General features: G+C 43.4%; 1 protein-coding gene across 11 annotated transcripts in view; it reads left to right on the top strand.

Annotated features, from left to right (window-relative positions):
• SAP130 (Sin3A associated protein 130) overlaps window positions 1-15,553 on the top strand; it is a 91,351-nt gene that overhangs the window by 13,699 nt on the left and 62,099 nt on the right. For 9 of the 11 annotated variants that reach the window (XM_032145666.2, XM_032145660.2, XM_032145665.2 and 6 more), the window contains exons 6-10: window positions 1,255-1,379; window positions 4,013-4,137; window positions 13,288-13,435; window positions 13,596-13,686; window positions 13,897-14,001. In XM_032145666.2, the coding sequence (XP_032001557.1) occupies window positions 1,255-1,379; window positions 4,013-4,137; window positions 13,288-13,435; window positions 13,596-13,686; window positions 13,897-14,001 (594 nt within the window). The remainder of the gene's footprint in view (window positions 1-1,254; window positions 1,380-4,012; window positions 4,138-13,287; window positions 13,436-13,595; window positions 13,687-13,896; window positions 14,002-15,553) is intronic. The other 2 variants (XM_032145661.2, XM_032145658.2) reach the window with 1 other exon arrangement.

Here is a 15,553-nt window from a genome sequence, read left to right as displayed (position 1 = left end):
GAGATGGGAGGATGGCACTCAGGAGGCTGAGATGGGAGGATGGCACTCAGGAGGCTGAGATGGGAGGATGGCACCCAGGAGGCTGAGATGGGAGGCAGAGGTTGAAATGAGTTGAGATTGCGCTGCTGCACTCCAGCCTGGGTGACAGAGCGAGAACCTGTCTCAAGAAAAAGAAAAAAAAAAATTGCAAGACAGTAGAAATAAACTTAGAGCAATCCATGTTTTTAGCATGGCTTAATATGTGCTTATTATAGTTGTATTACAAGTGTGTATACTTATGCAATTAAAATGTTTAATATGGTCTAAAATTGTCCTTTGTATTGAGGAACTGCCCAAGCTTTGATAATCTCAACATGGTCTTTATTATTAGACTGCTTATCTGCAACATGGTCTTCATTTTTAATACGTAAGTCACAAATATTAATACTGAATATTTTTAAAGTTCAATGATGATCTTTACTCAGTTTTTTAACTTACGTAACAATAAAATGATGATGATGATAATTATTTTTTGAGACGGGGTCTCACTGTGTTACCCAGGCTGGTCTCAGATTTCTTGGGCACAAGTGATCTTCCCACTTTAGCCTCCTGAGTGGCTGGGACTCCCACACTGGCTAAGATTAATTTATTTTTACACTTTAAGTTCTAATAGGTTGTGAGGTAATAAATTAAATGAGTTTTGACTAGAAATTTTTACCTTTTATTGGAGACTGTACAACAGTTGGAGATTGTTGGCAAAATCAAGTTAGCAAACGCAAGACCAGGTTTGCTTGGTTATAGCATAACTCAGCGGTTCTCCAAATGTGGTTCACAGGCCCTTATGGGGGTCTGCAGGGTGAAAAGTGCATGGTTAGGGTAAAGGTTAGGGTTCATAATGTGTCCCTTTTGCAATGTTGACATCTGCTCTAATGGAACGAAGACTGGAAGGCAAAGTGCCCGAGCCCTCGTCAGAGCTGAGACAGTGGCATCACACTGCTGTTCCCTGTGTGCTTTACCACTGTGCACACTTGCAGTTAACAGAAACAAAAAACAGCAGCTAGTTTCACTTAAGGTTGTCTGTGAAGAGGCAGTATAAATTATTATTAAATCTCTTGAATACACATTTTCTTTGTTTTCTCTATGATGAAATGGGAAGTATACATACCATACTTCAGCTCACTACTGACATGCTATCTGAGTTTTAGGAAACATACTGATTATTTTCCTAGGGAATATAACTAGAATAAATATAATAAACACTTTTTTTTTTTTCAGGTGCAGCTGCTGCTGCTGTGATGTCCAGTTCTAAAGTAACCACAGTCCTGAGGCCGACCTCACAGCTGCCAAATGCTGCTACTGCTCAGCCAGCAGTACAGCACATCATTCACCAACCAATCCAGGCACGTCGGAGCCTGGGGTGCATTAAGGGCCTCATTGGAGTTACTCACTCTGCCAGGCACCAGGGACTTTCCATCTAGTTGCCAAGACATAGGGAAGTTTGAAAGATGCACAGTGTCATGTGGCAAGCTGTAAGAATGCAGAGGAGAGATGGTGGGAAGCCTTCCTGTTGGAAAGGCTGTGCTAATGAGGAATCAGTGAAGTGAAGAGGAAGTGAAGGGGGAAATGGACAGTGGCAAGGAAGGGAGTGATGGTTGTAGACAGCAGTTAGTAAAGGCTAGCTAGGATTGAGGGATTTTAATTTGGATTGGGGGGGATCTGTGGACTCCTAAAAGTTATGCATATATCTATGTATGTTCCAAGAACATGGTCCATGCCGTTCAGCTTTTTTTTTTTTTTTTTAAGGAAATCTATGACCTTATTACTACTGAAGTATAATATATTTACAGGAAATATAGTATCTATAAATTGGGTTCTCTAGGATATGGAGTATAAACTAGACTTTATATACAGTAGAGAGCCACTGCGTTTTTTTGTTTGTTTGTTTTTGTTTTTTGAGACAGAGTCTCACTCTGTTGCCCAGGCTGAAGTGCAGTGGTGTGATCCCAGCTCACTGCAACCTCCTCTTCCTGGGTTCAAGCGATTCTCCTGCCTCAGCCTCCCAAGTACTTGGGACTACAGGCGTGCACCACCATGCCCGGCTAATTTTTATGCTTTTAGTAGAGACAGAGTTTCACCCTGTTGGCCAGGCTGGTCTCGAACTCCTGACCTCAAGTGATCTGCCTGCCTCGGCCTCCTAAAGTGCTAAGATTACAGGCGTGAGCCACTGTCCCCGGCCAGAAATCATTTTTGTCTTTTTAACACAATGGCTCTGTGTATCATTGAAGTAATACTGTTGAAAGATGAGATTAGGCCAGGCGCAGTGGCTCACACCTGCAATTCCCAGCATTTTGGGAGGCCAAGGCGGGCGGATTGTCTGAGATCAGGAGTTTGAAACCATCTTGGGCAACATGGTGAAACCCTGTCTCTACTAAAATGCCAAAAAATTAGCTGGGCATGGTGGCACGCGCCTGTAATCCCAGCTACCTGGGAGGCTGAGGTGGGAGAATCACTTGAGTCCGAGAGGCAGAGGTTGCAGTGAGCCAAGATCGTGCCAGTGCACTCTAGCTGGGGCGACAGTGAGACTCCATCTCACAAAAAAATAAGAAAGATAAGATTAATCTAGCCGAATCACATACAGGAGGTCTGTCCCCTTAAGCACTTTCAGGGGATAGACAGATGTATGAAACAACTGGGTTTAAGATAATAAGGAAGAGTCTTGATTATGATACTGGGTAGTATCTGTCTAGCCTACAGCTTTCAAGATAAAATACTTTTCTGGCCAAGAAAACAAGAGTCGGAGGAATATTAAGCCTCTGGTAATATATGTGATACATCTGAAGGGATAGAGGAAGACGAGAACCAAGACAAGGAGCTCCCGAGTGAGGAAGCTGGTGCTGTAGCCCTGGTGTGAGACACGCACCTGCATATGGTAGGAGCGGCAGGTGAAAGGGCTGCAGATGAAAAGCAAGGATGAGGAATGGGCAGAGTTCGGCCATTTAGATGCATGTTTCAGGGTTAAGAGCAAGGGAAGAATCAGAACTCAGATGATTTAAAGAATAATGGTGGGTACGTGGATGAAGCCCAGTGTGGAACTTATTTTTCAGAGGAAGATTTCACACATAAGTGTGATAAGGGCACTCTGTCCATGTGAAAACATCCAGAAAGCATGTGGGCACCCTGAACAATTACCTAGAAAAGAATACTGTTACCTTGAGTTGCCCTTGTACTCACTAACGTAGATGGCCTGAGAGCCAACAGCTCTATTCAGCAGCTGAGTAGGCCCTCTGTGGAGGTGCTAGGTTGGATGGCAGCATAACATGTCTACACCAGGACCAACAACAGATCTGTAGCAACTCTAGATTGAAGGGTGAGATCCCAGTGGTACCAATAGTAGGGCAGAATTTTGACTCCAATCACATTTGCGCAGGAGGGACTCATGTACTGTTCAATCAAAATGGGATTTTTTTTTTTTTCAAACACTTGTCAATGGTATCTTAATAAGGGATTTTTTTTTTTATAATTCTGACTCTTAGTCTTTTTTTTTTTTTAATTTCTATTTTTTCAAGACGGAGTTTCGCTCTTGTTGCTCAAGCTGGAGTGCAATGGTGCAGTCTTGGCTCACTGCAACCTCTGCCTCCCAGGTTCAAGCAATTCTCCTGCCTCAACCTCCTGAGTAGCTGGGATTACAGGCGCGTGCCACCACACCCGGCTAATTTTTTTTGTATTTTTAGTCAAGACAGGGTTTTACTGTGTTAGCCAGGCTGGTCTTTAACTCCTGACCTCAGTTGATCTGCCCACCTCAGCCTCCCAAAGTGCTGGGAATTACATGCTTGAGCCACTGCGCCCGGCCTGGCTCTTGGTCTTATAACAACCTATCTGAAAAGAGAATTCCTTAATTGGAATGGTGAGAATTTATTTTTACTTGGGCAGAAACATACTTATCTGTAGGCTCAAGTTTCAAATTACACATTTAATATTTGGCTTCCTATATTTTATTTTTCTTTTAAATGAACTGTTTTTTCTCTTTTGGTAGTCTCGGCCACCTGTGACCACCTCCAATGCCATCCCTCCTGCTGTGGTAGCAACTGTCTCAGCCACCAGAGCTCAGTCTCCAGTCATCACTACGACAGCAGCACATGCTACTGATTCAGCACTTAGGTATACACGGGGAGTATGACGTTTGAACCTTCCTGCCATCCTCCTCCTTCACTCTTTTTTCTTTCGTTACTTCATTTAAGTAAATATTTATTGAGTGGCTTTTTTTTTTTTTATCATGAGCTATGTAGTGTTCTAAATCCTGGGGCTAAAGCTGTGAACAAAGAAATTCCTGCCCTCAAAGAGCTTCTGTTTTTATGGGCTGGAGACACAATAAATATGTAGCTTTTTAGATGGCGAAAAGTGCTTTGGAAAAAAATAAGGGTAAAAGGGATTGGGAGTGACAGGGTGGGTGGTGCAGGGGGCTTACAGTTTCATGTAGTGTGGTCGGAGAGGGCTTTGTTGATAAGAATACATTTCAGTACAAAATGACAAGATACAATGAAGTGAGTGAGCTATATGATTATCTGAGAGAAGAGTATTCTAGGCAGTGGGAACAGTAAGTGCAAAGGCTCTGAGACAGGATTGTGTTTGCCACTTATAAGGACCACCAATGAGGCCAAGGTGGCAAGAGTTAGTTTTGGGGAGGTAGCAGGGTCTCCAGATCACATAGGCCCTTAGGAGCCACACTAAGGATGTGGACTCGGCTGGGGCATGATGGAAAGCCTTAGCGGAGTTTTTAAGCAGAGCGATGCAATGATCTGAAGTTTCAGTTGGTTCAGCCTGGTTGCTGGATAGAATAGGCTCTGGAGAGGCCAAGTTAGAAGCAGAGGTTGGGTAGAAGGGTATAGCCGGCATGTAGGAGAGATGAAGATGGATGTAGAAAGACATGATTAGATTCTGGGTAGATTATTATTATTTTTTGGAGAGGGGGTCTCGCTCTGTCGCCCAGGCTCGAGTATAGTGGCACGATCATGGCTCACTGCAGCCTCAAACTCTCAGGCTCAAGTGATTCTCTTGCCTCAGCCTCCCAAGTAGCTGGAACTCCAGATACGCACCACCATGGCTAACTTTTTTTATTTTCTTGTAGAGACAGGTTCTCACTTTGTTGCCCAGGTTGGTCTTGAACTTCTGGGCTCAAGTGATCCTCCTGTCACCCTAAGTGCTGGAATTACAGGCATGAGCCACCACGCCTGGCCCTGGGTAGATTTTGAAGGATAGAGTCAAGAAGATTTCTGAGGAATCATTGGGGCAGTGGGTGGGGGTGTGGGAGTGTGAAAGAAGGAGAGGAGTCAGGATTATTTGCCAGTGCTAGTTGACCTGTACACCTAACAGGGTGGAGGAGAGTGGGAGGTTTGGGAAAGGAGTTTTATACTTTGATTTTAGGCATTTTAAGGTTGTGATGGCAAGATATAATGGCTCGTGCATGTAATCTCAGCACTTTGGGAGGCTGAAGCAGGAGGATCACTGGAGTCCAGAGGTTTGAGACCAGACTGGGCAACATAGGGAGATCCCATCTCTTTAAAAAATAAAAAAGTAGCCAGGCATGGTGGTGTGTACCTATGGTCCCAGCTACATGGGAAGCTGAGGTGGGAGGATGACTTGAGCCCTGGAGGTTGAGTCTATAGTGAGCTGTGATCGTGTCACTGCATTCCAGCTGGGGCAACAGAGCGAGACCCCATCATCTCCACCAAAAAAAAAAAAAAAAAGGAAAAGAATTTAGGCTAGGTGCAGTGGCTCGTGCCTGTAACCCCAGTGCTTTTGGAGGCCAAGGTGGGAGAATCACTTGAGGCCAGGAATGCAAGACCAGCCTCAGCAACATACCAAGATCCCATTTCAACAAATTAAAAAAAAAAAAAAAAAAAAAGATAAGCGTGGTGGCATGTACCTATAGCCCTAGGTACTTGGAGACGGAGGTGGGAGGATCATGTGACCACAGGAGTTTGAGATGACTATGAGCTATGATTGTGCCACTACTCTCTAGCCTGGGCAACAGAGCGAGATCCTGTCTCTAAAAAAAAAGAAGCAAGAAAGATTTGTAGAGCCATACAGGGATAAAGTCTGGTTGATGAGGGATGATCTTAAAGGCTTTTTGTGAGTGACACAATCAGGGATGACATCATGCTGTTTTTCCTCATGATCTCCAAGTCACATTACAGGGAGGTTGGGGAGGGCAGGTGATTCTTGCCATTGGTTATATTGAGGGAAGGGAGCCTTTGGCAATAGTGCAGACAAGAAGGGATTCACTGAATCAAAGCAAGGATAGTAGGTGTGGAGAGAGGAATTGTTAGAAGGTAGCGGGGCACCACTAGGACCTGTCAGCTGGAAGCAGGGCAGAGTGGCAAGGAAGCAAGAGGAATCAGAGATGCCTCTTTGATTTCCTCCTTACTTGACCTAGCAAATGAAAAGGAAAACAAGGGAAGGAAAGCAGGTTTTAGAAAAGCTTGAGCTTTGGGATACTGAATTTATCTGTGTAACAACCAACTGGCTGTTGTCAGTATGTGGTTGAAGAGATGTCTGTGCTAGAGATAATGGGTTTAGGAGTGATCAATGCGTGGGCCACAATGAAAGCCTTCAGGTGTCTATCGAAGGGTACTAGAGAGTGAGAAGAGGACCTAAAACAGAACTCTGAAGAAAATTATATTTAAATGAACAGCAACACCTGGAACTTATCTTTAGCCATTAGCTCTATTATCTATTTGTGTGACATTAAGCAGGTTTTCAACTCCCCCGATCCTTTGTTCTCTCTTCAATAAGAGGGATTCTTTACTTTGTGGCAGTTATCAATAAATACGTTGCCTGAGGTACAAAGAGACAAAACTACCCAACATAAAATAGACTACTTGTTGTTGCTCATTTTAACTTTATAAAAGTTAATATGTTCAGATGGTATGAGGAAATTCACAAGGTATAAATGGATATACAGTCATCTCTATCTATGGGGTCTTGGCTCCAGGAGCCCCTGCAGATGCTGAAATCCAAGGATGCTCAAGTTCCTTCATACAAAGTAGCATAGTATTTGCATATAACCTATGCACCTCCTCCCATGTATTTTAAATCATCTCCAGGTTACTTAGAGTGCCTATTATGATGCCTACACATCACTTCATTCATGTGGATTCCATGTAGTACTTGGTGCTCAGCTAATTCAAGTTTTGCTTTTTGGAATTTGGGGAAATTGTTTTCCCCCTTGAATATTTTCAGGCCATGCTTGGTTGAATCCATAGATGTGGCACCTATGGATACTGAGGGCCAACTGTATGATGAAAACTAGGGGTAGGCTTTTTATTTTTAATCGTTTTGTCAAAGTATCTTTTCCATTGTGTTGAATGTTTTAATAAAACCTGGATATTGAATTTTGTTGAATGCATTTTTAGCATTCACTCATACAACACTAGCAATATACTACAAGTAGTGAATTAAACAGACAAAACCCTAATCAGATGATTTTTCTCTTTATATCTACAATTACAATAAATTCCTAATGTCTAACTTTTTTTGAATTAAGATAGAAATTTTTCAACAGACCAATTTCCTAAGAAGAAATATAAAAAAATTTTAAGTACTATCTCTCATAAAAGCACCAGATCAGCTGGTTTCATAGAATTCTTTTTTGAGACAAGGTCTTGCTCCGCCAGCCAGGTTGGAGAACAGTGTCTCGATCATGGCTCACTGCAGCCTCGACCTTCTAGGCCCAAGTGATCCTTCTACCTCAGCCTCCCAAAGCTGGGACTACGGGCACGTGCCACCATGCACCATGCCTGGCTAATTTTAAAATGTTTTGTAGAGACAGGGTCTCTCTATGTTGCCCAGGCTGATGTCAAACTCCTGGGCTCAAGCAATCCATCTGCCTCAGCCTCCCAAAGTGCTGGGATTACAACCGTGAGCCACCACACCCAGCCTTGGTTTCATAGAATTCTACCAAACCTTCAAAGAGGCCAGATAAATAGTGATAATGAAATTGGTTCAGGGTATGGAAAAAAAAGTAAAATTCCAGAAAAATATAAGTCATATCTTAATTTTTCTGCTAAATACATTGAATCTGTCAATTCTTTGACCCTTGTCTTTTCAGTCATTACTTGGTTGAATGAAATTTATTTTCTATCACTTTCTTCAAAAAGGGCATATTTAAAGCACCAATATTTTGAAAGTTTACATGCTGAGAATCATTTCCCATTTGTACTTAGGCAATAGTTTGGCTGATTGAGTGTTTTATTGTTTCTATATTCTTTCCATGATTATTTAATGGGTAATTTTTCCCCCGTCTTCTAGATCTGGATGTTACTGCACAGAGTCTGTTTTTTTTTTTTTTTTTTTTTTTTTTTAACTGCTTACAAAGGCCTTGGTCGTTTTGCCTCATTGCCTGATTCTTTTTCGTTGAATATCAGCAAATTTAATAGCATTTATTTTGTAATGACCATTATTTATGGTTTTGTTCTAAACATGGTGTGCCTTTTCAGTCTGTAGCATAAAACTATTTATTGGCCAGGCGTGGTGGCTCATACCTGTAATCCCAGCACTCTGGGAGGCTGAGGCAGGCAGATCACTTGAGGTCAGGAGTTTGAGACCAGCCTGGCCAACATTGTGAAACCCTGTCTTGTCAGCTGGGCATGGGGCTGGACACCTGTAATCCCAGCTACTTGGGAAGCTGAGGCGGGAGAATCGCTTGAACCCTGGAGGCAGAGGTTGCAGTGAGCCAAGATCGCGCCACTGCACTCCAGCCTGGGCAACAGAGCGAGACACCGTCTCAAAAAAAAGAAAAAGAAAAACTATATTTATGAACAGTTTGGTTTTTTTTTTTCTTTTGAGACCTAATCTTGCTCTGTCTTCCAGGCTAGAGTGCAGTGGCGCAGTCTCGGCTCACTGCAGTCTCCACCCCCCGGGTTCAAGCGATTCTCTTGCCTCAGCCTTCCGAGTAGCTGGGATTACAGACACCCGCCACCACCCCCGGCTAATTTTTGTATTTTTAGTAGACAGGGGTTTGCCATGTTGGCCAGGCTGGTCTCGAACTCCTGACCTCAGGTGATTTGCCCACCTCAGCCTCCCAGAGTGTTGGGATTACAGGCGATTCCCAAGTGTTGAATCTTTTTGCACTCCTATGTAATTTTTTTAACTGTTCCCCTTAATGTTGCTTTCGTACTCTTCTCCGTCCTTGACTGCATTTTCAGCATTGTCTCTCATGTTCCACTTCTAATTTTGCCTTCATTCTTGAAACTGCTGAGCAGTTGCCTTCTGTTTCTCTCTTGAGCTTTGCCCGTATATTTTGTCTTCTGTTGTTCTCTCATAATTTCCACTGAGTTCTTATGTCTTTGCTTTGTGTTTCCATTTCATAGAAGCAGTTACTTCATTAAGTTTTTAAATTCATGGTACAGTGTTTATCTGCATAGTGAAAGCACTTCTGGTGTGTTTCGTTCCACCTTTTGTCTTTTAGCATCTTTAAATAGATCCTGTTTTGGGTCCTTTCTGAGTATTCATCTTGATTGGCTTGGCTTTATTCTGGATCCCCTATTTGTAATTGGTTCTTACTGTAGCCTGGACTATATACTGGGTTTGGATAAATTTTCCAAATGACTCAGTGTCCTGTGTTTGAATTTTGTTGGCCATTACCACTCCTGTCAGTGCAGATAGACCACTTAAAATGGCAAAGCCTCTCTTCCCTAGGTTCCCCGCACACTGTTCCCCACAGATGGGGCTTATCTGTGTCTGTGTGATTCCTGGTTTAACCCTAGATCTTTTGCTTTTTAACCCTTGAAACTGGTCCAAATGCTCCTTCACTGCCAGCTTCATTCCCACTGTTACACAAAAGATTTTGGTTTTCTCTGTCAGTTTGTGCTCCTCATTTTGAAGCATTATACTTCATTACTGGATTTTATCCCCAGAATTATAGCCCCAGAAATTCTCTCTTTAGGCTGGGCAGGGTGGCTCATGTCTGTAATCCTACACTTTGGGAGGCTGAGGCAGGAGGATTGTCTGAGCCCAGGAGTTCAAGACCAGCCTGGGCAACAGTGAGAACATAGTGAGAATCTATCTCCTTAAAAAAAAAAAAAAAAAAAAAAAAAAAAAAAAAAAGGGAAAGAAAGCAGTCCTCCCTTCATTGGCTCCTGAGTCCCTGTTTGGTTGTCCCTACCTTTGGCAGTTCTTCTGTCCCGTGGTTTGAGATTTCAGGTGTCTCCTAATTTTGCGAAAGGAGGATACTGTATTTCTCTTTTTTGTTTTCCTTACTATTTCCTTACTATTCTCTGAGAGGAGAAGGAGAAAATACCACACTGGTAGTCTCTGCCTACAATACCCTTGTCCTCCAAATAAGCCAGTCATACAAGGACCCATCTGAACACTGGAGGATAATCACAAGTCCATTTATCATTTAACCCCCGTATTTTCTGTAGATGTCAGATCACTGAATTGGGGCTCTATCCTTGGAGTTGCCTTTCAGGCTGTTAACACACACACAAAAAAAAAGCTGATCTGTGGGAGAACTACACAGCTGGGTATCCCTAAACTAAAATCCATAATATGCCAAAATCTGAAATTGTTTGAGCACAGACATGACACTCAAAGGAAATGTTCCTTGAATCATTTCTGCTTTTTGGATTGGGGATGCTGAGTCTGTAAGTATATAATTCCAAAATCTGAAACACTTCTCATCCCAAACGTTTTAGATAAGGTATACTCAATCTGTAATATGGTGATTAAGACAACAGATTAGGGAGCACTTTCTGAATGACCTTACTTACTCCCTCTGACTGTTTTTGGTATGTGTGGGTGAGTCACTATGGACCTGTCAATGTTAAATATTCAGACTGAATTTTTTTTGTTGTCGTTTTTGAGACAACGTCTCACTCTGTCACCTAGGCTGAATCACGTCTTGATGCCCACCTGTAGTCCCAGGTACTCAGGAGGCTGAGGTAGGAGGAGACCTTGAACCCCAGAAGTCAAGGTTGCAGTGGCGCAATCACAGCTCACTGCAATCTTAACCTCTGTGCTTCAAGCTATCCTCCCGCCTCAGCCTCCTGAGTACCTGGGAGGTATGCCAAGATGCCTGGTTAATTGTTTCATTTTTCACAGAAACTGCGCCTTGCCATGTTGCTCAGGCTGGTCTCAAATTCCTGGGCTCAAGCAGTCCTCCTGCCTCAGCTCCCAAAGTACTAGGGCTTACAGGTGTGAGCCACTGCGCCCAGCCTCAAAATGTTTTAATCAAAGTCTCTTTCTTTTGCTCCCAGTGCCCCAAATTGGGCTAGTGAGAACCCCTTTGAGCTGGCTCAAGTGTCTTTTCTTTTTTTTTTTTTTTTTTTTTTTTTTTACCCCCCCCTTTTTTCCCCCGCGGGGGGGGGGGGGGGCCACCTCCGCCCCCCCTCAACCCCTCTTCCCCCTGTGGCCCCCCCGGAGTGCCGTGGCCTCATGTGTCGCCCAGGCTGGAGTGCAGTGGCACAGTCTCAGCTCACTGTAACCTCTGCCTCATGTGTCGCCCAGGCTGGAGTGCAGTGGCACAGTCTCAGCTCACTGTAACCTCTGCCTCATGTGTCGCCCAGGCTGGAGTGCAGTGGCACAGTCTCAGCTCACTGTAACCTCTGCCTCCTGGGCTCTCAAGTGATCCTCCCGCTTTGGCCTCCCGAGTAGCTGAGACTACAGGTGTGTGCTACCATGCCCAGCTAATTTTTCTATTTTCAGTAGAGGTGGAATTTTGCCATGTTGCCTAGGCCAGTCTTGAACTCCTGGACTCAAGCAATCTGCCTGCCTTGGCCTCCCAAAGTGCTGGGATTACAAGCATGAGCCACTGTACCAGGCCTGGCCCAAGTTTCCTTTTGATGGCTCCTGTTAGCCTTTGAGTGCTTTATTGTTTTTTCTACACAATGTCTCATGCTTTCTCCTGTTTGTTTTTTTTGTTTGTTTGTTTTGTTTTTAGTTTTCAAATAAGCTAATTCTCCTTGGTTCTTTTTAGTGGAGAGTAGTATTTATAACCCAAGTTCTCGGTGTTAGAAGTGTTCATTGTTTCTGGTGTGTCATTGCTTTTGGGCTCTTTCTGGGGACAGAGGTACTCAGTGTAGTAAAGATAGTCATGTCTTTCTGCTGATATTTTCCTCTTTTTTTTTATTTTATTTTATTTATTTTTTCAAGGCAGACTGTTGCTCTGTCACCCCGGCTAGAGTGCAGTGGTACAATCTCGGCTCACTGCAGCCTCTGCCTCCCAGGTTCAAGCGATTCTCCTCCCTCAGCCTCTACTGTGAAGTTAGTTACTTCACAGTTCTTTTTGTCCTCCAGCTAGATCCCACTAACCAGAGTGGCAATGTGTTTGAATGTCACAGTGATTCTTTTGTATTTTATTTTATTTTATTTTATTGGAGACAGGGTCTCACTCTGTCGCCCGGCTAGAGTGCAGTGGTGTGATCACAGCCCACTTTAGCCTTGGCCTCCCAGGCTTAAGCAGTCCTCCTGCTGGGATTACTGGTGTGAGCTGCCGTGTGTGGCCTCGCCTTGATTTGAATAGCCAACTCTGTTATATTGTCAAATTTTCTTGCCAGTGTTGCCGTTTCAGTAGCTTGCTACCAATTAATTTGGCATTCTCTGTTGATTTCCCTTCCAATCCTGAGGCAGTCATAACTAACTTTTTATCATTTTAGGAGTGTTCTTACATTTGCTAAGGAATGATGTAAAATTAGGGGGAAGGTCCGTGCTTCTAGGGTCATAGTTTAAGCTGCTGTTAATCCAAATTGTCTCTGATCTTTCTTCAGGAAATTTGTCAAAAACTTATAGCATGTAAATTTATAGTATATTTTCGGATCTATCCACAGAGTTAAGTGCAATTATTTTATGTTTATTTTTTATATAGACAAGGTCTTACTCTGTCCCCCAGGCTGGAGTACAGTGGCACCGTCATCATTCACTGTAACTTTGACTTCCTGGGCACAGGCTTTCCTCCAGCCTTTGTGCCCCCCAAAAGCACTGTGTCTACAGGTGTGAGCCACTGCACCTGACCTGAAGTGCAATTATTATAATGATATTAACTCAAGTTTGTTACGGAGTGTTGATTAACTACATCAAGGATACTGAGAACAACTAAGGGTTAATTTCTTCAGTTTGTGGTACAAATTGATGCCTTTTAAAACGAGACAAACTCAGTGCACCTTTTGCCACATTGGTGTGATTAAAGACCAAGTATTGATTTAACTCTGAACTTCATAGACCTATGAAAAAGTATAACTTGCACGACTGTAACCTAGCAGAAGATTGTAAATGACCTTGCCTGTCTGCATTGTGTCTTTGTTATCTTTTCAGTAGGCCAACTTTGTCTATCCAGCATCCACCATCTGCAGCAATCAGTATTCAGCGTCCTGCCCAGTCACGAGATGTCACAACAAGAATCACACTACCATCTCACCCTGCATTAGGGACACCAAAACAGCAGCTTCATACAATGGCTCAGGTAAAACCAAAGGTGGAGAACCACCTGTGTACTTTGTTGGGTAAAACCAAAAGTGGGCAAAATGTGCTGAGGGCCTGGTGATACTGAAGGCATTGATTGTGTTTACCCTGGATGCAGTCGATAATGTTCTTATAACTGTGTTGTGGGGTTTCCCTCACAGAAAACAATCTTCAGTACTGGCACGCCAGTGGCTGCAGCCACAGTAGCACCTATTTTGGCAACCAACACCATTCCTTCAGCGACCACAGCTGGTAAGTCCATGACCCTCCTCTTCCTTCTACTGGGGAAAAAGGAGGCAAGAGTGGTGGGTTAATTTTTCATTTCTCACCTTCAGTCAGAGAAAAACAACGGGCTAGAAAAATTCTCTTAACTTTTTCCAAGAGATTTCCCAGGTTTTTGAGAATCTGTAACGTGTGCAGAGAAGTTCTTGTTAAAGAATTTCCTTTTTTCCCCTATTTCAGGATCTGTGTCACACACGCAAGCTCCCACAAGTACCATTGTTACCATGACAGTGCCCTCCCATTCCTCCCATGCTACTGCTGTGACCACCTCAAACATCCCAGTCGGTAAGTGGCATGCTGCCTTCGGACAGAAGCTTACCAGGAGTGCTGTAACCCCTCAGACTAGGCCTTCATGGTGATGGCTAGTATTGATTTTTACAATTGTTGATTTCCTTTTTTTTTTTTTCTTTTTCTTTCCTTAAGTCCCACTCTGTTGCCCAAGCTGGAGTGCAGTGACGCGATCTCAACTCACTGCAACCTCCACCTCCCAGGTTCAAGCAATTCTCCTGCCTCAGTCTCCCGAGTAGCTGAGACTACAGGCACACGCCACCATGCTAATTTTTGGCTAATTTTTTTGTATTTTTAGTAGAGACGGGGTTTCGCAACGTTGGCCAGGCTGGTCTTGAGCTCGTGATCTGCCCGCCTCGGCCTTCCAAAGTGCTGGGATTATAGGCATGAGCCATTGCGCCCGGCCCAATTGTTGATTTTCAAAGCAACACTGAATATGACTTGTAATATTATGTATCATACAGACTTGGCATTGGTGGTAGGGGGAAAAGACTATAACCGTTCTTGAGTACTCAAACTTTAGTTTTGACTTCCTTTCTTATCAAACTATACCTTTTATAAAAATAAGCAATACTGACATAGACAAAAACAATAGGAGAAGCAAAGATCTGGAATGGGGAAAACTTGTATACTTTGACAGATTGTTCAGGGAAAGTTTCTCAGTGACACAACAGTGGGAAGAACACCAAAGCTCAAGTGTGTTCCCCAGGTTTTCATCTGAGTGCTGCCCCCTAGTACATCACACCCATCCTAGAATTTCTTCTAGGCTTTCTTTATTCTCTTTCTAAGTGTACGTATACTTTGAATTTTTAAAAAATCCCTGGAAAGTTTTTGGCAGTTCAACTTCAGTCATCAAGATCAGGGATTTGCACACTTTCTATAAACATTTTAGGCTTTGCAGACCACGTAGGTGTGTGTCACCACTGCTCAACTCTGTGTCGTGAAAGTAACTGTGGACAGTATGTAAACAGATGGGTGTGACCGTGCGCCAATGAGACTCTGCTTATGGATGGAGAAATTTGATTTCTTTTTTTTTTTTTTTTTTTTTAAGAGAAAGGGTCTTGCTGTCATCCAGGCTTGAGTACAGTGGCATAGTCATAGCTCACTGTAACTGGGGCTCAAGCTATCCTCATGCCTCAGCTTCCCCATTAGCTGGGACTACAGGTACATGCCACCATACTTGGCTATTTTTTTTTTTTTTTGAGACGGAGTCTCACGGGATTACAGGTGTATGCCACCACGCCTGGCTAATTTTTGTATTTTCAGTAGAGACAGGACTTCACCATATTGGTCAGGCTGGTCTTGAACTTCTGACCTCATGATCTGCCCACCTCGGCCTCCCAAAGTGCTTGGATTACAGGTGTGAGCCACCACGCCCGGCCTCTGGCTAATTTTTAAAAATTTTTTGTAGGCTGGGAGCAGTGGCTCACACCTGTAATCCCAGCACTTTGGGAGGCTGAGGCAGGGTGATCACTTGAGGTCAGGAGTTCGAGACCAGTCTGACCAACGTGGTGAAACCCCATCCCTACTAAAAATAAAAAAAGAAATT

This window comes from Hylobates moloch, unplaced genomic scaffold, assembly GCF_009828535.3.
Source record: "Hylobates moloch isolate HMO894 unplaced genomic scaffold, HMol_V3 SCAFFOLD_24, whole genome shotgun sequence".
Classification (NCBI taxonomy): domain Eukaryota; kingdom Metazoa; phylum Chordata; class Mammalia; order Primates; family Hylobatidae; genus Hylobates; species Hylobates moloch.
This window is presented reverse-complemented; position numbering and strand designations above follow the sequence as displayed.